Here is a 22340-nt window from a genome sequence, read left to right on the forward strand (position 1 = left end):
AGATATGTCAAAGTTCAAAACATGTCCTCAAGTAGATTTTTTTTTAAATCCCTTAGTTTGACTTTGCAAATGAATAGTCTAAGTCAACAGGGACCTTAATGTCAAATATCAGTACCCTAGTACAATGTACAATCATAAAGTGATGTGTTAATGCGTTTCAACACTTGCATCAAAACATAAAGTTGGAAAACCAATGCCGAGGCGGGGTGACAACATTAGCTGTCCCTCTTTGAAGAGACGAGCTAAAAATGATTAAAAAACTATGAAAATTCTATACAATATAGAAAAGGAATATAAAACATTTCTACAGGCATCCAGACATGATTAATCACTGTAAGCACATCATTAAAAACACAGCAAGGTTCAGCTTAAAAATAAGAACTAAATAAAAAAAAAAGGAGAAACAAACAAAAAATGAAATTATCTTTTGTATGAAAAAAACAATTGCAGATATCGTATAGTATAGCCTGTCTAAACCGGATGTCACTGGGACTATTTGGCCAATTTGCATATACAAAATAAATCTAATAATCAGTAGATATATAGTGTACTATCAATCAGACTTTGGTTTGTTTCTTCGTTTATAAGGGACATAACTCGTTGAACCTCTATATGAAGGACACCTCTCTATGAAGGCCATCTTTGTCTTGTCCCTTATGTGTCCTTTATACACAGGTTCGACTGTATAGATACCTCCATGGTGCTGCATGGTATTTTGAAGCATGGTGAAAATGAACCAGGGTCAAAATACCATTATGATAAAGTGAAGCCACCTTATCATTTGTTTCTAATTGACTTTTCTTTATAAAATCTTTTTATCAATTAGCCTAGTTATTTCTCTACATATCATGATAATTTAACACAAAAAAATCTGAGATCTAGCGATATTATGGCTGTCTGTCGGCCATGTTGTTTTCAGATTGGTCCAAAAATGCAATAGGAGAGAACAAAAGGAACTTACATATGAAATTTTAGGTCCCTTCAGTACCTTCTGATGATGGTTGGCTAAAAATGTTTAGGAGTCAGAAAATTTAGGGTTTGGTGCCATGCTGACTTTAAAGTAAAGTGCTTCACCCCACCCTAAATTTCCTGACCCCCAAACATTTTTTGTGTGTTTATGTGTTCAGAGGAATAAAACGAGGTACTCTAAAAAAGATTTGGTGAAAAAAAGTGAATCGTTAAGAAAATAGTGAAATGCTTTACTTTACCATGGGCTACATTTTACCATACTACACCGGTTGATAGAGATCAGTTAGGTATAATCAACATCTGAGAAATGAGGTTTGACTTGAAAAATGGGATGTAAGTGCATAATAAAATTTTTAATCTTTATTCAAAGTCCAATACAGATCGAAATAAGAATAAAAGCCTTTAAATGAAGCTGTGAAAACTAACTAGCTACATCCATGCCCCAACCGGTAGTGTATGAAATGACAATGAAGTTTTTTTCCCCACAAGGTTTACCATTGAATTACAAATCATTTTCCCAGTCCCCTAAGTAAGTCAGTTTCTATCACTGCCTCGCTAGGCATACGTAATATGTATAAACTGTTTACATATTCTGAGTCATCTTCAGTATCAACAACCAGGCATTTTTAGATCTGTATCAACTGCACACTCGAAAGGCACATGTGTGCTTTCGCCGGTAATCCTTTTGGAGTATTGAATAGTCATCAACCATTGAGATGTCAATTAAAATTACCAGTAAATCAAACCCATGGGCACTTCAATCAGCAACATGGTCCTTAATCAGGTAATTGTGAAAGTTTTCGAAGTTTATATTGTTGCTAGTTGAAAAAAGATGATGGTCAGTTTAAGCAGGTCGGTTTTGACAAGTTATACTCTATTATTCAATGTGAATTAATTCATACAATATTATGATACTAAATATAATATTCCATGAACTATGGTAAAAAAGTTTTATTTTTAGACTGGTTTATCATGTCCAGTTCATCAAACATTTTGCATCATCGGAAATCCTGTTATGGGTAAACTGAATAGTACTCCTGACCAGTCATATAACACCATCACATTGTCTGAAGCAAATTGTGATACTTTAAATAAAAATACCTCAATGTCATATATGACTACTGCAACATGCTAAAAATCCTGAGCATAACTAGAACACTGACAAGCCAGCTAGGATCATGTGTAGCAATTTATCCCCTTAATCATGAAAACAGAAAACAGCAATAACAAACTTCAATTGTCAAAATTCAAGATGGTCAACTGTCAGCCACTTTGTTTCCCGATCACACTCGAAATCAAATGGATACAACAAGGGACCAAGGGATGCCTACATTTGAGGTTTGAGAAAAATCCCCCAAATACTACTTCTAGAGGAATAGCGATTATTATCTTCAACTGTCAAAATCCAAGATGGCTACCTGGTAGCCATTTTGTTTTCTGGATGAGACACAAAATCAAATTGACACAACTAGCTGGGACTAAGTGGAACCCATATATGAAGTTTGCAAACAATGCTCCCTATTCTTCCAAAGAAATAGCGATTAATAAAGACTGATTACAGATGGAAGGATGGACGTATGACGTACTGATGATGGTGAGCTAAGAAAGGATCATAATAGTACTACATCTTATGTAATATCTTTCCATAATGAGATCATTTGCCAAAGAATATAAAGTAAAATCATTCTTAATTGCCTACAAAATATGTTGGGTCTGATTCTGTACCAAGGTAACCAAACTCTGGAATATGTTGAGAATACAATTTTCTTATTTAATGCTAGGGTTAGCTATATATTATTGTCTTACACACTATCCCTTGGTGACTCTTGAAAATGAATTTACTTTCTCATAGGATTAAGTTGTTTGAACACAATTTTCCTGGTTCTGTTTTGTTCATTGTAGATCTTCGTTCTGATTAAATGAAGTTTTTTCTCAGTGTCATTTATTCCCACCAGTACACTGGGATGTTTTCTGATGAACTCATAAACTTTCAGTTTTCCTGAAATGCAAAAGAGAAGAAATAGCAGTTTACATCAAAACTTAATTGACTGTCATTGTAAAAATGTAAGAACAGCATGAAGGCTATTCTAGTAAGAAATTCCTTTTTTTAACACTCCAGGATATATTATTTTCAAATCAGTTATTCAAGCTTTAGCTGGTCTGATACTTGTAACAGACAGGAAACAATTCAATCACCCCTACATTCCTAATTTATACTCCAAAAATTCACAAGAATTTAATCCATATTAATAGTATTTTATAACTGGCTTGTCAATTTCAGCTAAACATTTTTGGTACTATATGTATCAAATTAGTGTTAATCTTGAGGATATATTGATTGACAAACCTTGAACATTAAAGCCTTGAAAACATGATCTATGGGTTTCTAAAGTAGCTGATACAGAGAACAATGCTTTTTGTCCAACTTGAACTGGACGTTATATTATTGTTGGTCCAACAAGGAGATCAATATACATGTACATCACCGTACAGTTACTTGTGTGGCAAAAAAAGTTGGGACAATTCAAAGATGGCAGTAGTACGGATTTGGATTATAAGACTGAGGATTATAGTATCTACGTATGTATTTCTTATGTTGTATATACTATCAAATGTAAATTGTCAAATAAAATACAGTTTAAACTATATAGACCACAGAATGATTGTGTGTGTAGTCCAATATTCTTTCTTTATTGTGAGAAAAACAATACATCGGTGTCATCTGTCATGTGCATGTGATGAAAACGTCAACAAAAGCACATTTTAAACATATTTTAATCAAATATAACGTCGGAATATTTCCTGTCCTTTTTATTTCGGAAGAAAAAAATACGTACTGACTATGCGAAAGTCACCATTATTGTCAAGACCTAACACCCAGACAATGTGAAGTATTTCCTCCTTCACCGCGCTATTGACCAGTCTATTTTATGTCCGATGAAGCCTGAGATTAGATTAACTGTAATTGTATTAGATACACAGTGTACTTACATGTAATTGAAATTTTCCATTGAAACTGGTAGGTAACAAAGATTTTCAGGAGAAGATATGAACCTTGTCTTCAGAGAATGTAGGAGATGAGTATCATTATCTGTTTTCCTGTAAAAACGCAATCATTGAAAAGCAAAGAAATTACATATTCTAAATTATTACCGCTCAAATCAAAAAAAAAAAAACTAAACTAAAAGGTCTGTTAAAAGGTTATAATTATAAACGAAGTTCTAAATGGTTTGTCTTTTTTTTCTAAAAAGATCTCTTCTTTAATTACGTGTATGTACATATTATCCTATGAATATTCATATACATGTACGTATGATACAATGTTCATATACATGTACGTATGATACAATGTTAATGTTCCTCACTTTCCATGTGTTATAGTATCCAAATAAAACTGTGTATGGAGACCACGTGGTTAAATCGCGTCATTTACAAATCATGATTGGAGTTAATCAATGTGATATAGATAAATCCTCTATACACAGGACAAATACCGGTGTCATATAAGATAAGTATCCCCCATAGGATTTGTATCCGGATACTAAAACTGGCCATAGGATTTGTATCCCCCCATAGGAAAAGTATCCCCCCTATTCATACGAAACCTTATCTGTATACGGGTGTTCAATACAATGAATTTATATACTAGAAAGTATTAATGAACTCTTTTTTGATAATTGGTGGATTAAAGGAGTTTTTAAGATATTGGGAGAATGGACTGCAGGGGTGGATGTTTTATATACAGACTTATCTATTTAATCATGACATGTCAATTCAAGTGACAGCAAATATGATATATACATTTTGCAGTGGTTCCCTGTTCACTTTTATATACGTGTTCCTCTCTGCATACCTGGTGACTCTTACACCTAGGTGTATATAATGATTGTCATCAAAGACAATTAGGGAGGGGGTGGTGAGCAGTCATGCATGGGGTCAGGGTGTGATGTACACACAATCAGCAGGATAGCCATGGACTTGACAGGTGTGAATTTATTGTGGATGATGTGTGTTATGACAAGCATTTTCTTTTTTTTTAAAGTCTTAAACTTATAAATATTAGGATTTGGTTTGGTTTAAAGAAAATAGCTCATAGAGATTTAGGTTTTTTTTTTTATTTAAACATTTATTACCATTATTATATTGTCCATATTTCTTTAGTATTAATTATTATTATATATAATCTATAAATATAAGTTATTACCTAGTACTGTGTGATATAAATGAATATTTAATAATGGCTTTGATTTATTAAAGGTATATATATATATACATACCATTTTTTCCAATTTCCAGAAAGACATGGATTTTTACATCAACAATTAAAAAAAAAGTTTTTGCTGGTTCATTTCAATATGGTTTTCTCCATTCACAACTTGACAAGATAAATTGGATGCATACAATATTAACAAAACAAAAATAATCTATCTTTTAACATCCTTTCTTTAACATAAATATGCTGATTTCTATAGCCATAGGATTTGTATCCCCCCTACTTTGTTAATTAATTAAGTTAATTTCTATAACAGTAGGATTTGTATACCCCTACTTTATGTTATTTAAGTTGATTTCTATAGCCATAGGATTTGTATCCCCCCTACTTTATGTCATTTAATCTGTTTTCTATAGCCGTAGGAATTGTATCCCCCCTAATTTATGTCATATTAGTTGATTTCTATACCATAGGATTTGTATCCCCCCTACCTTATGTCATATAAGCTGATTTCTATACCATAGGAATTGTATCCCCCCTAATTTATGTCATATTAGTTGATTTCTATACCATAGGATTTGTATCCCCCCTACTTTATGTCATATTAGTTGATTTCTCTAGCCGTAGGAATTGTAACCTCCCTACTTTATGTCATATAAGCTGATTTCTATAGTCATAGGAATTGTATCCCCCCTACTTTATGTCATTTAATCTGTTTTCTATAGCCGTAGGAATTGTATCCCCCCTAATTTATGTCATATTAGTTGATTTCTATACCATAGGAATTGTATCCCCCCTACTTTATGTCATTTAATCTGATTTCTATAACCGTAGGATTTGTATCCCCCCCTACTTTATGTCATATTAGTTGATTTCTCTAGCCGTAGGAATTGTATCCCCCCAACTTTATGTCATTTAGGCTGATTTCTATAGCCATAGGATTTGTATCCCCCCTACTTTATGGCATTTAAGCTGATTTCTAAAGTCGTAGGAATTGTATCCCCCCAACTTTATGTCATTAAAATTACGGTTCTTATTGGAAAACCTGTTTATAGTGACCGGTTGCCATAGCAACCATAATTTTGAGAAAAAGAAAGAGGCATGCACATCTACACATGGTCTTTTATATTTGTGTGAAGTTTCATTGGAATCGGCCCATCGGTTTAGGAGGAGCTGTCTGGACAACATGTGTCGACAGACAGACGGTCGGACGGACAACCTGATTCCAGTATACCCCACTAACTTCGTTGCGGGGGTGTAATGAAACATGGTCTAACAGTAACGGGTGGGCATACTCATGTTCTATCGAAGTAACAAGATCGGTACAAACATGGTCTAACAGTAACGGGTGGGCATACTCATGTTCTATCGAAGTAACAAGATCGGTACAAACATGGTCTAACAGTAACGGGTGGGCATACTCATGTTCTATCGAAGTAACAAGATCGGTACAAACATCGTCTAACAGTAACGGATGGGCATACTCATATTCTATCAAAGTAACAAGATAGCTAGTTTACATGTTTTGATAGTATTAGTATAACAAAAGGCAATATAGATAATATTATAGATAAAGATAACAAAATGTTATTTTTTGCACAACAAAAGATGTGACCCTTACGTGGTTTCAGTATAGAATTATACATAGAATATTGGCAATATGAGTACTGTAAATCAATATGGGACTATAGCATATTCTTTAAAATCCTTCTTCTTCTGTAGGAATAAAGGGATTTGATCCATATTTGGTCTGAAACATCCTTGGGTGAAGGGGAACCAATTTTGTATAAACGGTTGGTCTGCCCCCCCCCCCCCCCCCCCCCCCCCCCCAGGGGCCCAATAGGGGAAATAGAGATTAGTCTTGAAATTGCTACTAGTCATAAAGTTATCAATGAATTTGAACCAAATTTGGTCAGGAACATCCTTGGAAGAAGGGAAACAGAATTTGAACTAGAACTGTCGCCAGGATGGCTGACTAATACCCCCGCAATCTGCAAAAGTCAATGGTGAATTGGAACTGTTAATTAGAGGCTTATTAAGATAACCCAGTAATATAGTGACCAGTTGCCATAGCAACCATAATTAAAAAAAAAAAAAAGTGGCATGCACATATCAACATGCTCTTCTATATTTGTGTGAAGTTTCATTGAAATTGGCTTATCGGTTTAGGAGGAGTTGTCTGGACAAACTTAAAGTTATGGTTCTTATATCGGAAAACCTGTTTATAGTGACCAGTTGCCATAGCAACCATAATTTTGAGAAAAATAAATTGGCATGCACATCTACACATGGTCCTCTATATTAGTGTGAAGTTTCATTGAAATTGCCCTATCGGTTTTAGGAGGAGTTGTCCGGACAAACTTAAAGTTATGGTTCTTATCAGAAAACCTGTTTATAGTGACCAGTTGCCATAGCAACCGTAATTTTGAGAAAAATAAAGTGGCATGCACATCTATACATGGTCCTCTATATTTGTGTGAAGTTTCATTGAAATTGCCCTATCGGTTTTCGGAGGAGTTGTCCGGACAAACTTAAAGTTATGGTTCTTATCGGAAAACCTGTTTATAGTGACCAATTGCTGTAACAACCATAATTTTGAAAGAAAAGAAAGTGGCATGCACATTCACATATGGTCCTCTATATTTGTGTGAAGTTTCATTGAAATCGGCGATCAGTTTAGGAGGAGTTGTCCGGACAAACTTAAAGTTATGGTTCTTATCAGAAAACCTGTTTATAGTGACCAGTTGCCATAGCAACCATAACCGATAGGGAAAATAGGGGTTAATCCTTTAAATCGCTATTAATCATTAAGTTACAAATTGATTTTAACTAAATTTGGTCAGGAACATCCTTGTGGGAAGGGGGAAAGAGAGTTTATATAAATATTGACTCTGACCCCCAAGGGGCTTGAAGGGTGGGGCCAAATAGGGGAAATAGAGATTAGTCCTTTATATCGTTACTAGTCAGTTTCAAATGGATTTTAACCCAATTTGGTCAGAAACATCCTTGGTGAAAGGGGAACAGATTTTGCATAAATGGTTACTGTAACCCTCCATCCCATAACTATATGTATGGCATTGCTGGACATTAAGGGATAAACAAAATTCTTATGTAAAAATAGGCCGAAGGGTCTTTCCCCACCCTAAGGGAATTAGTTTCTTTAAACTTATGTTGTAAAAATAATCCGTAGGGGCTATAGAAATCGGCCTAAATGACATAAAGTGCGGAGGGGATACGAATTCTACGGCTATAGAAATCAGATTAACTGACATAAACTTTGGGGATACAAATCCTATGGCTACAGAAATCAACTTATATGACATAAAGTAGGGGGGATACAATTCCTATGGCTATAGATATCAGTTTAACTGACATAAAGTAGGGGGGATACAATTCCTATGGCTATAGATATCAGTTTAACTGACATAAAGTAGGGGGGATACAAATCCTACGGCTATAGAAATCAGTTTAACTGACATAAAGTAGGGGTATACAAATCCTACGGCTATAGAAATCAACTTATATGACATAAAGTAGGAGGGATACAATTCCTATGGCTATAGAAATCAGCTTAACTGACATAAAGTTGGGGGGATACAATTCCTACGGCTATAGAAATCAGATTAAATGACATAAAGTAGGGGGGATACAAATCCTATGGTATAGAAATCAACTAATATGACATAAAGTATGGGGGGGATACAATTCCTACGGCTATAGAAATCAGATTAAATGACAAAGTAGGGGGGATACAATTCCTATGGCTATAGAAATCAGCTTAACTAACATCAAGTAGGGGGGATACAAATCCTATGGCTATAGAAATCAACTTATATGACATAAAGTAGGGGGGATACAATTCCTATGGCTATTATAGAAATCAAGTTAAATGACATAAAGTTTGGTGGGATACAATTCCTATGGCTATAGAAATCAACTTAAATGACATAAAGTAGGGGGGATACAATTCCTATGGCTATAGAAATCAACTTAAATGACATAAAGTAGGGGGGATACAATTCCTATGGTATAGAAATCAGCCTAAATGACATAAAGTAGGGGGGATACAATTCCTATGGCTATAGAAATCAACTTAAATGACATAAAGTAGGGGTGATACAAATCCTATGGCTATAGAAATCAACTTAAATGACATAAAGTAGGGGGGATACAAATCCTATGGCTATAAAAATCAGCCGAAATAACATAACGTAGGGGGGATACCAATCCTATGGCTATAAAAGTCAGTTTCAATGACATAAAGTAGGGGGGATACAAATAGGGGGGATACAAATCCTGTGGCTATAGAAATCAGCCTAATATTAAAATGACATAAAGTTGGGGTGATACAAATTCTAATAAAATATTGATTAGGTTGAATATTAACTGTATGTATTCAGACACACTTATTCATTCACATATATGTTTATAAAATCTTTGTTCTAACAGATGATTGTCTGATTGAAAACAATAAACTATTCCAGTTGAAGAAGACAGAAATCAGCTGTTGATGCAGTTTTTGATGATTTCTGTTCCTATCACCGACTTTTCAAGTATTTTTTCTAGATAAATTCAACAGTCAGCACAATGTAACAAATAAAGTATGCAATGTATGTTTAACTTTATCTTTATCACTATTTCATATTGCATCTATATGCAATTCTTCAGACTATGAACATTTTTAACAATTTTGGATAGAACATATATTTGTGTCATTTGAAAATGTCCTAAATACATAATAACAAGTCAATTCTTTAATTCAATAGAAATGAAACTCAAAATTTAAAGTAATGATCACTTGAGTGATTTAAAATCTCACATCTTTATACAGCACATAGATCATGATTAATTTCCTCTTTTCAGTGGGACTCTGAAGAAAATCTGTGATTTGGTTGATGAATTCAAAGTTCATGTTGGTTGTTTTAGGTTCTTTTTAAGAATGACTTAATGATATATTCTTTTACCCCAATCCAACATCTACATGGGTGAACAGGTGATAGGTAATAATGATTAAAACAACACTCTGTCAACTATGACAGATATTCCCTGGGGCCATCTAACAGGTTTACCTTTCCCCAGGTGACACGTACAGGGCAGACTTTATATTCAGTATAAGTTTCAATTATTACTGCTTCAGTGACTATATCAGGGTTGATCAACAATTCAAATGATTTTTAACAGTTTTGAAATAATTCATCAATTTTATTGAATAGTGAAAGAGAAAAAAAAATGAAATTATCTGATAATACTTTATTGTCCAACCTTTTAAAGCAGTTAAACGGTAAAAAAAACATTTCCAAAATTCTTACATTGTTACCTTATGATAAATTTTAGGGGGGGGGATACAATTCCTATGGGGGGGATACTTATCCTATGGCCATTTATTGTATCCGGATACTTATCCTATGGCCAAATATTGTACCCGGATACTAATCCTATGGCCTGTTTTAGTATCCGGGTACTTATCCTATGGGGGATACAAATCCCACATGACACCAGTCGTGTACAGTGTAGTTACCGTTATAGAAATGTTTTCACCTGCTGTTAACATCTGCCAATCACAGATTTTGATTACAATAGCGAGTATACCTGTATCTCAGTGACCCCATCGGACCCCTACGGCTTTTTTTTTACCTGCGGACAGAATGTTGTTACATAAGGATTTAGCCTATGCTCCATGTTTTCTTGTTTACCTGTATCTCGCCTCTTACATTTAGGTCTTTTAGAATAAGGCACTTGCCGTTTTCCTTTTGAGGCCGTAATATCGGAAGTAAAACCCGTTAAATCCATATGCGATGATAGTTGTATTAATCATTCTTAAATCATATATATATTTCTGATTTAAATTAGGTAAATCATGTATACTTGTGTTGGGAAAGGTGGTTTTACCCAATCTCTTATATACATATAAATTACAATAAAAATATGTTTAAATAAAAAATCAGGGTAACTATTTATGTCAGATTTCGTAACAAAATAAAACACTCAGTATCCATATTTTTAATTTCAACACATCTTATTGACGAGATGTTAAGTCAATAGGATTGGACATCAGGCATAGCCTATATAGATCGATATCATGATACACTTATTTATTGATCTTCATATTACTTTAATAAGGACGAACTTGGATATTTTACCCAAACGTGCATATACAATTTACATATATATACACACAATACTAATCATAATAACAACATTATCCGTAATAAATCATGTACATGTATTTGTTTCAACAAGCACATACAAATGTACATGTACATGTATAATGTATATATAAAGATATTACAAAAATATTGAATTGGTGACCTTTAATATTTATTTTGTCAAATATTGTAATTTTGTATTTGTTTTGAGAAAGGGCGTTGATAAGTTGCAAAAACTTGTGCCCAATCCCTTTGTACTTTTTGACAATAAAATATGTTTGAATCGAAAATGTATATATTAGACATACGTTATGGGTCCGGTTGTTCAAAACGAATGTGTTTTTATTTTATGAAAAATGTCAAGACTGGTTACCTATTAAACGGGTGATATACAGATTATTAAGTTTACGACCAAATACTGTACATTTTACCGTCTCAGCTTACGTAAATGATAAGGATGACCACAGTTCATTTCAAATATTTCATTTAGAGAACTACATAAATATTATATATATATATACCACGGTATATGAATGGATTGGACAACAAACTAAGCCTATATGTATCAGTGTATACTGTCCATCGCCAGCCGTCGAAAAACTATCGGTACCCTGTACATTGCGCGTGCATTGTGCATACTATACGACGTTTACCGAGCATTGAATACATTTGTAGGTAATTCAGACGGGCATGGCTACATAACGGCTGGCGATCATACAATTCGACCATATTTCAAATCCTGCCTATATCAAAGAAAAGGTTTCACTGACAAAACTAATTGTCTTCTTTTTTCTAATACGTCATACATAACTACGATACTTTAAGTGGATATACCACGCACAAATGTATCAGTATAAGATAAATAATTGTTCGCGCACAGCGCCTAGCGAGAGCTTAACTAGGGTACATGTGAAATATCACGTGACTTATTGCGAATCTACATCACCTTATACCAAAATAGATATAAACATATATATTGCACTCATATTTTGCTCAGTTGTCATCGTTGTAAGCTTCGCAACCTGTAGATATGTACACATGTATGCAAAATAGATAAATGTTGGTGGTTTGATCTCTTAATCTTCCGTATGCTGCATAAACTGATGGTTTTGTTTTCTATTATTCATGTAGTTAGTCTAATTGACAACCAAACTTAAATATTTCATCAACTTTGTTTTCCCCCATGTTATTGACACCAGCGAATATCAAATCTGAGAACTAACTTTTATTTGAAAATGGTAACCTTTAGGTCGAAACAGGCCAAATTGCGTCATGTTCCTCTATCATACGATCAAGCTAACATGTACATGTACATGAAAATGTACTGTATGTACACCAAAAAGACAAAACAACTTAGAAATTTATATCAGAATACTCAATCTAATTAAAATCAGATGTACATTTGCATTTTGCACTACACTACTCTCCGTATGAACATTTTTAGATACAAGATGTTGTTTAAAAAAACAACTTTGTGTTTAACCTTTTTCTCTGATTAACAAAATGTATTATTTGTTAAACTAAACTTCATTACTCGCGCTACCAAATTTTTCTTGATTTGATACTTACACAAGCAGAAAACAACGCAAGCAAGTGGATACAAAACACATTTTGTAAACTTAACATTACATTCTGCGAACATTTCTGATGAAATAAATATGAGTTCCTTCATATTCATCGTTATATTTAAAAAAAGATTGCAGGATTTCTTTCATCCATGTTACTGGAGCGGGATTGCTGGCTGAGCGGGGTTGCAGGCCTTCCAGAGCTAAATCGCTGGCTGAGCGGGGTTGCTGCCTTGTCAGAGCGGAATCGCTGCATGAGCGGGATCGCAGCGACATCGCTTGCGCGGGATTACAGCGGGATTGCAGCAGGGTTTTAATCCCCATCGCTCGACGGGCGCAAACGCGCTGTGAGCGTTTGAGTACCAAATCACCCTCCTCGTACTGTATATCTTATAGACTTACCAGGCAGGGGTCCTGTTCTATGTGATTTTGAAGTATATTCTATGAATGATCTAAAATAATCCTTCACTGCATTTGTGTCTCTTTCAACCCATCTAACTCGATTGCCTGTAATAAATGCACGTACTCAATTTTTTTTTCAAAATTTTGGCATTATATAAGATTCACTTGCACCTTCTGTTTAGAAGATGTTTAGGAAAATTAATGCTAAGCAACATAAAGCAACAAATTTCACTGTTAACAAGCACATTTAGGGGTATTGCTAAAGCAATTCATATCCTCTCCCCCTCGATCCTCCTCTCAATAACAAGATGTCCATGGGGCCTGTTTCACTGATCACCTGGTTGGATTTGACCAAAAGTCAAAATAATGTTCATGTTCAGTTTGTTAATACGTAGCTTTATTTGTCAATCTTGAACAATGCTATGGCTATAGTGTGGAGATCTGAACTGCTTTAAAGAAATAACATAGTCCAGGCTCTCTAGGGGTGTATAAGACCTCGGGGATTGTTTACAACATGATTGGCCTACGTTAGAATTGTGTTTATCCCTTAATTTACTCTTTCCATACCTATGACAACTACACATGTCACAAAAAAGTGCTCCTGTTTCCTTTATGACGATTACACTTGTCGCAGTAAACATGCTTTTGTTCCTTTATGACGACTCAAATTGTCAGAAAACATTTTGAAAGACGTTGATACTACTCGCTGGTTCAGCATAGTCATACGTAGGAACTGACATAGAAGATATGTTTTTAACAAATAATAAGCATTGTAAATATTGTTTTGATTATTTTTTTTAACGTATACCAGAAGCATTTTCATTTGGAAAGATTGTCTAATTCAAAGAATCAGTGGTTAATGCTGGGTTGTTTACATAGGTAACAAATTTGCGGCTTCAAATTTACGTTTATTTTTTGTGCGGGTTATGAGATGAACAGCAACCACTTATGCAAAATCCAAAAACTAATAGGCCTGTAATGCTCAAATGAATCTACAGCAACTTTGAAGGTGATCAGTAGGTCATGTATGAAGATACTAATGAAAGCTATATAATACTAATAAAGGTATTCATGTGAATTTTCTAGTCCTTCATTCCAGCATTCTATTAGCCTAATACAAGGACTCTATAGACACGTCTTTTAAACACTTTTGATAATTCTTTGTTTAAAGAGTTAAGCCTGTTTGACCTGTGACCTTGAATGTAGCTAAGTGCTTTACCCTAGCATGCTACAGACACAATATCAAGTACCTGAGCCTCTTGGTCATTGCTGCAAATAAGTCATTTAATGAGTTTAGTAAATTTGCCCTTCATCCAAGCATGATACAGGCCTTAAATATCAAGTCCCTTGGCCTCATGGTTATTGAAAAGAATTGTGTTTAAATATTTTAGCCTATTTGGACTGTGACCTTGACTATAACTTAAACAGACTTGGAAGCCCTTCACCCTAGCATGCCACAGAACCAAAATCAGGTCTCTGTGCCTCAAGGTTATTGAAGAACTTATTAAAGGAAGAACTTGTTTTAAAGAAAAAGTTGACAACAGATGGCAGAAGAAGAAGATATATACTATACTTGCAGACTTTACCTTTATTTAGATTGGCTGCTTTCCTTTCATCATTAATTTTAAAGGTTATTTCATCATCAATGCTGCCCTCTTTACTGGTGTTGTCATCTTTCCCAGAATCGTTATCATATATATAGTCCACATCCTTATCGCTGTAATCAATCTCACTGTTACTGCTAGTCTCTTCACATCTGACCTGAAAACATGGACATAGTCATTTACATCTCTTGCCAAGGGTTCAAACTCTTGTCCTGGGCATGATATATCACTGAGATTATTTAATATGATCTTTATTATTAGGTAAATTTCAATACGAAGGATGAAACGGAAGAGGTGATAAATTAAAGTTTAATCGACATATTGGAGCATTGAGTGCACAGATCCACTCAACTTTAAACGGTTTTTGACATATGCTCCGGAAATCATGACTGTACCGTGAACAAATTAATACAGCCATTGAATGCCATACAGTGTTATGAACTATCTTCAATGGAAATATTCGCATCACTTTAAGAGTGGCTAGATGACATGCTATAAATATCATCATTATCTACAAAAACAATATCTGATTTTCTTACAGTTTGAGGAAAACAAAAGTATCCAACTCATTAAATACTTAAAACAAGAGGCCCATGGACCTGAAGTCATCTGAATCTAAAGACCATTGTACTAGTACAGTGGCGCTGTTGGCCATAGCGTCCATCTTGGACTTTGAACCAACCAGAAAAATAAAAACACTTGGTCAGGACCATCAGGGATCGACACTAACAGTAGCCCGGCAGCCCTGGGCTGCCTGAAATCTGTGGGCTGCCAACATTTTCAGCCAAATGTGTAATGACCAGCTAAAGTTTTCTTTATCTACTTAAATAATTTTATTTTCTATTTTTTTTGTATAAAACCTGTTGGTGTAATATCTAATAACTTTTATGCTCAGAATGAACCATACAGCAGGAAACTGCATCTAAAATACAATTTTTCTTCAGAGTTAGGTTTTACAATTGGCAGCCGGGCAGCCTCATTTCAAAACCTGGCAGCCCTGCGGTCTGCAAGGCAATTTGGTTAGTGTCAACCCCTGACCATCTTAGAATCATTGTAGCCAAGATTCTGCTGAATGCCACTGGTGAAACTTCAGAAGAAGTTTGAAATAGGTGTTGTTCAGAAAAACCATGATTGTGCATTCATGTTACAAAATGGATGTCGTGGCTACCAGTCTGAAAAAAAAACAACACTTTGTTGGCTTCACTTCCTTAACATCCTCACCAAATTCCAGCTCAATGGCACCAGAAGAACTGGAGAAGTTTAAAATGTGTTTTTGAAGTTGGCGGCCATCTTGGATTTCAGACCGACCCGAAAAATACCAACACTTGGTAAGGACCATTTCGGGATCATTCCAGGCGAATTTCAGCTCAATCCTACCAGTGGAACTTGAGAAGAAGTTTGAAATATGTGTTGTTCAGGAAAACCATGATTGTGCATTCATGGATCAGACTCAAAATCTAATTCAATGGCACAACCAGGAACCAATGGAAACCTACATGTGAATTTTGAGGAATGTATTTTCTTCTCAAGAAATAGTGATAACACTTGTAAACTTACTGAAGATGCTGGATGAAGTTTCTGTGTAGTACTATATGAAGTGTTCTCACTATCCTCATCTTCTTCAGCAGTATCGGAGTCCTGAAAGAAATCAAATATATATGATGTTACTGTGAAAAACAACAATTCAATTATATGAAATGTTTTTTTAATCTGTTTTAATAATTTGCCTAGTGTCTGCAATAACAGAACATTCTAAAGAACTTCTCATCTTGCGATCTGCATGTCTTATATTACTATTGCTCATAATATATTGAATACATGGAACAGAGATCTAAGAAAGTCTTGGTACCCACAATTGAACTTTTCTCTAATTTCATGATCTGATAACAAGGAGAACATGCATATGAAATCTAAGATCTAATCTGAGATATTATTAAAGAGAAGACTTTTTAAAGACAAGAGGCCCATGGGGCCTGTATCGCTCACCTGGTTGGATTAGACCAAATGTCGAAATAATGTTCATATTCAATTTGTTTTATTTGTAAAACTCTAACAATGCTATATATGGTTATAGTGTTGGAATCCGAACTGCTTTAAAGATTAATGAAGTCCAGACTTTCTAAGATCTGAAAGACCTCAAGAATTGTTTATAGAACATGCGTTCATCACTTTATGACTAGTAGCGATTTAAAGGAATTACCTCTATTTCCCTTATTTCAGAGAAGAAGTCGTTAATATTTATAGAGCCAAATTGACCCCTTTTGCCCACCCCTCAGACCCCTGGGGGGTCAGCCCCACCATTTGTACAATTTTGAGTCCCCACCCCACAGGGATGCTTCTGACAAAATTTGGTCAAATTCCGGAAAACGATATTGAATAAATAATTTTAAAAGCAAGCAAAGCCAAACAACACATTACAACTATATATGAGTGCTAATTCTATTGAGAGGCACTGGTAAGATCTAGATCTAAATAATAAACATATTTGATACAAATATTTAATAAAAGAAAGCAAGATCATTGAAGCATACATATATCACTATTTTTTTCAGTATATATGAGTGTATATAATGTAATCATATTTCCTTATTTCTTGAAAACCAACATGCAGATCACATAAGCTTTTGGACCAAGATCAAATATGATTTCCAAATGTGCTAAAATTTAGGTTGCAGTTACAAATTAATTCTTGTCCTGCCACACACCCAATATGTACATGTACAATGTAGACAGTGCATGAACACATTTGTATAATTGTACCTTATGTATTTCTCAAAACATAAATCAGGCTATAGTCTGTCCATGTGTACATACTTATGTCACCCAAGAGAGAGAGTGTGGGGTTATCCTGATTTTTATAAACTTTCAGAATATACCGTATTTATTATAATAAACGCCCCCAACCTAATAAACGCCCCCCCCCCCCTTTTTTTTGGAAAGAAAAATTCCTCAATTCAAGAAAAAGAACTTACTGTGGCACAGTTATACAGTAAAACTCACTTGTGTCGTACACAGTTGAATCAAATACATCGGATGAGTCGAACGTTTCGTTCGGTCCCGATTTTTTCCCTTCTTTATCTTAGTAAATTAAGCACGGATGACTCGAACACTGTTGAATCGAATACTGCGGTTGTGTCGAATATATTTTGTGGTCCCTCCCTTCTAAACTATACCAAAATTTCCATTTTTGTGTCGAACATCGAGGTGTCATGCTAGTCTCAGATAAAATTTGCTGGCCTCGTCTGATTGACCGAGTGTGACCGATCACCCGTAACGGTGTAAACAGAGCCTATTATTAGTTTCCGGCTGTCGGTTACGCATCATCCCATTGTTTATACAGGTGCTCAGGTGAAGTAAAACGTTCAGGTATACATAACTAAGAATAAAATGTGCACGTTTTAGTCTACAAACCAATATGTGTTCTGTTTACTGTTTTGATGCACAAGGCCGCCGAAAAAAATAAGGAAAAAGTAAACGATAAATTACATATCTTCCATCGAAAAATGCAAAGAAAAATACCTGTCTGTCATTGATTTATCTATATATGCCTAAATTCTGAATACGACGATGCAATAGTAACAATGATATGCGGGATGATTTTACTCTGTTCAAAAGATTGTGGCAATGCATGATTATGCAGCCGATAAAACACTGACCGCGGCCTTCACCTTTGATACAAAATCAGCACGCGTACGGTCGATCAATTTTCCCGGACTGTTTATTGTTTAATATTGTTAAATTGGAGAACAATATAAACGGATTTAAAGATAAATAATATGAGTACAATATATACATTTATATTCTTATAATATATGTAACGTTTTCATAGAATATTATGCTGTCATTTGCGACTCCCGTGTGTAAATCGTGTGTCTATGTCAAAGACTATTTTACGCATGAACTTTGTTTTTATCTGTAACTGTGCACAATATTGTTTATTAGATAAAGGAATAATTGTTATCATGTACAATTAATTAATTTCTTTATTATGTATTGCTTATTTTCGACTATGTTATCATGCAAGCACTTGTTCTGCATACAACCGATGATAGTTGGGTTTTGTCTCCGTATACAAACACGGATAAGTCGAACCATCGGATAAGTCGAATATTTTGCTTGGTCCCGTCGACTTCGACTTATCTGAGTTTTACTGTATATCCATCCACATATGTCCAGAGGTAACCATTTAAAGGATATCCAACATAAAACTAACACAAACCACAAAAGTTTCAGTAACTATATACATAGTTTTACAATGTTTTGGATACATATACACATGTTTCATGTTTCATGGTGTGAAATGGGTACATACAACAGATCTTGCAACTTAACGACTCTGAAATTTACATTTCCATTAAAAGCCCCCCCCCCTCAGATAAAATTTCACGCCCGGGGCGTTCATTAGAATAAATACGGTATATGAATACTGAATTTATTAGTGTTTGCGGTTTTTAATAACTGATGCCATATGTTACTCAAAATCCCAAAACCAAGCCCCTATGCCTCCCACTGTTAAATAAATATATCATCATCCATCGGGATAAACGTAAAAAAATTAAACATTTTTAACTGCACCATGGAGGAAGGAACACCACCTTTACAATTTGTCACCTCAGAAAAAGATATTGGAGTTATTAATCAGTAAGTGTTTGATAAAAAAATGTGAAAAAATCAAATAAAACAAATTCTATTATGGGAGTATTACCAGGGGTGTAAAAATCTGCTAGCCCGACGCCCCTGCTAGTGAATTTCCAGGACGGACTAGCTGAAAAATTGTGCCTACTAGCCCCGGGCTCGACCAGTGCTCGAACACAAAACATAGATTTTTGTTGTTTTATTTCCAATACCTATTGAAAAGTTAAAGTTTAATTGTGATTATACAGGACAGACTTACTGTTAGTAATTTCAAGCCTATCACCGTGACTTTTGCATGTTGGGTTTATTTTTGGCAGCAGGTCACATGACACCTGTGCAATGGCGGGTATTTACCTAAGTACAGACCAGTGCTCGAACACCCCTATAAAACTTTTGTTTTCAGTTTTTTTTTGTGGTAAAGTCGGTTATATTGTAATGTACATACATTCTTTCTTAAAAAAATACTGTTCAGATTATCAAACATCCTGTGGGATAAAAACAGATCGGAACACAGCGGAAGCTGACATTTTGGACAAGTGCGCATATCTTCCGATTCAGATCATTAAGTAGCATTGACGAGTAAAGATGTCCCATACCTATTATATTTTGCTAGAAATGTCAAAACTTATTCCTCTGGTCTACATCTGGTACACAACCATTGGTACTCGTCGACAATCAAGCTAAGGTCAACCTTTGTTGGGACAAGTGATGGTAGACAATCGTAATGGTACCTGCTGTCGCACCTGTCGCACCCAGCCCACAATCTGTCTTAGTCCGTCATTTTGATATTTTTTTCAAAACTGTGTCAAATCTACATTTGAATCATTACTTTTCTTTTAAATTATGTATTTTGCTATAATTCTTTCAAAATACAGATTTTTCCATGAATGCTAACCTTTCCGGAAACAATGTTTGTTTGATGATATTTGATTGTACACTATATGATGACCATTGTCGTCTGCTCAAATTTGGATTATCGTCCTTGATAGATAGCTATCGCTACCGGAGGTAAGAAAGTGCTGTTTCACCCCATAAAACTCAATTGGAAAGAACGGATGGAAAGTACGATTTAGGAAATGAGAAGCAAAAAGAAACAAAGTGTTCAAACACTGGTCCCGTTCGGGCACTGGTCAGTATAGTCTAGTACTGTAACGTGATTGGCTACAATCGTATCACTTTCACTGCGGGATAACATACTATGTAATGCGTTAAAATACAGAGACTTCAACAAAATGGAAGTTATTTTTGAATGTTTGTTCAGTAAAGATGATCATTTAATCGATATTTATAATTTTAATCACGACTTGTATCAATTTTATGTAGCGATAACTGTTAAATTAGAAACGCGGTTATGTCGCGATCGTCTGACTCTTAGTATGACACGGGACGAGACGATAAAGTGCTATTTTGCTACCGAAATTATACTCAATTCCACCATGCATTTCATTTTTAAGTTAGAACATCTGATTCATAAGTTTCATTGATAGAATTAATATTGTCCGAAGTTGTGTTGAATAGTGCTGCACTGCAACTGAAAGGTGTAATAAGTTTATTGCAATACTAGGTAAAATTGTAATCGGTATTATTCAAAAGTTTATGTTAAAAAATCATGGGCTAGTACAAAACCAGTCAGGGCTAGTGAAACAATATACCCTACTAGCCTAGGGCTAGTGAGTGTGAACATTTTTTTACACCCATGATTACATGGATATTTTGATTTTTAACTTATTCATATATATGCATTGGTCAGACCTCATATTGAATTGGCAAATCAAAATATGATGAAAGTATATATTACACTTTCAGCAAATATGACAATGTCACAAACTTATTGATGAACTACACTAGAAAATCAACTGCAAAACTAGGCATAAGCTTATACTGTTCAACAGAAAAAATGTTCTATAAGCTCCAACACTACAGTTATAATTATATTTCATTATACTAAGAGCAATTTATCCTGTACTGTAGATTCTAGTCTACATGTTTACGTAAGTTAACGTTATCACAGCTAGGTACTTGAGGTAAGAAATTATATATTGTAAATATATACTATATAGCCTCGTATTACTATATAAGCTCCATTTTATATAGTTATACGAGGCTATATAGAATATATATATACCCTATATCAGAGACCTATATATAGGTCTCTGCCTATATCTAACATAGAATTTCTTACCTGTGATAACGTTATCTCTAATATCTGCGAGTAAACCATTGTGATGCCAAAAATTACCTCCGTGCCGTTGACTATTTTAATTACATCATCGACACAAGAAAGGATTTTATATGCGTACGGTTTTCGAGGAAGTCGGTCTCATGGAGTCATGCAGTACGGGTGGGATGCCGGGTTACAGCGATGTCGCTGGCAATAGATATGCTGATACAAATAAATGCAGTCATCGGCGGGTTCCAGTGTCATTCTACACCAACAAAAGTAACCCTTTTCAGGGCCACCCACTTCTCAAAAGGTGTTTATGATCTCCCTCGAAAATGTAGTTCTGCCGGCATTAGAACAAACTAGGGGAAATCCACCGTAAGCCAATAAGATTGAAGTATTTAATTTTACGTCATCATTTAAAGTAAAGATAGCAGCAATATTGTTTAGACTTCCTTTCGTACGCAATTGGACAACCCCTGAAATGCCGCGCATTATAGAGATTAGGCGAATACAGGCAATCACTGCAATAATTATGTATAGGCCTAGTATCAATATATCTATATAGATCTACATTGTAGAACGGACCGATTCAGACATTATATCACGTTTTTCTTTTCATTGTGTGCATCATACACATGTACG

The 22340-nt window shown here is 34.8% G+C and overlaps 1 protein-coding gene across 3 annotated transcripts; it reads right to left on the minus strand.

The window, feature by feature from the left end:
* Positions 1 to 52: 52 nt before the first annotated feature.
* On the minus strand, positions 53 to 22057 carry LOC117339678. Of its 3 annotated transcripts, none has more exons than XR_004535291.1 (6): positions 21774 to 22057; positions 16457 to 16537; positions 14882 to 15056; positions 13296 to 13400; positions 3961 to 4068; positions 53 to 2968 (listed from the first exon to the last, which is right to left on the minus strand). XR_004535291.1 is itself a non-coding variant. In XM_033901391.1 (6 exons), exons 1-5 carry the CDS (start codon positions 21856 to 21858, stop codon positions 4031 to 4033), a joined length of 423 nt encoding a protein of 140 aa, XP_033757282.1. In that variant the 5' UTR covers positions 21859 to 22057; the 3' UTR covers positions 53 to 2968; positions 3961 to 4030. The 3 variants fall into 3 exon arrangements, 2 of the variants coding, with proteins under 2 accessions (XP_033757282.1, XP_033757283.1); XM_033901391.1 differs by having other exon boundaries at positions 21835 to 22057; XM_033901392.1 differs by lacking the exon at positions 13296 to 13400 and having other exon boundaries at positions 21835 to 22057.
* Between the last annotated feature and the right edge of the window lie 283 nt (positions 22058 to 22340).

This window comes from Pecten maximus, chromosome 12 (assembly GCF_902652985.1).
Source record: "Pecten maximus chromosome 12, xPecMax1.1, whole genome shotgun sequence".
Classification (NCBI taxonomy): domain Eukaryota; kingdom Metazoa; phylum Mollusca; class Bivalvia; order Pectinida; family Pectinidae; genus Pecten; species Pecten maximus.

Bases quoted from the DNA above. Each gene is read 5' to 3' on its own strand.
- LOC117339678 (XM_033901391.1), bottom strand. From the start codon at position 21,858: ATGAGACCGACTTCCTCGAAAACC. The intron at 16,538-21,834 runs GTACGCATATAA...GATTTCTTTCAG, and splicing joins GACCGACTTCCTCGAAAACC to GACTCCGATACTGCTGAAGA. The intron at 4,069-13,295 runs GTAAGTCTATAA...GCGTTTTTACAG, and splicing joins TAGAACAGGACCCCTGCCTG to GAAAACAGATAATGATACTC.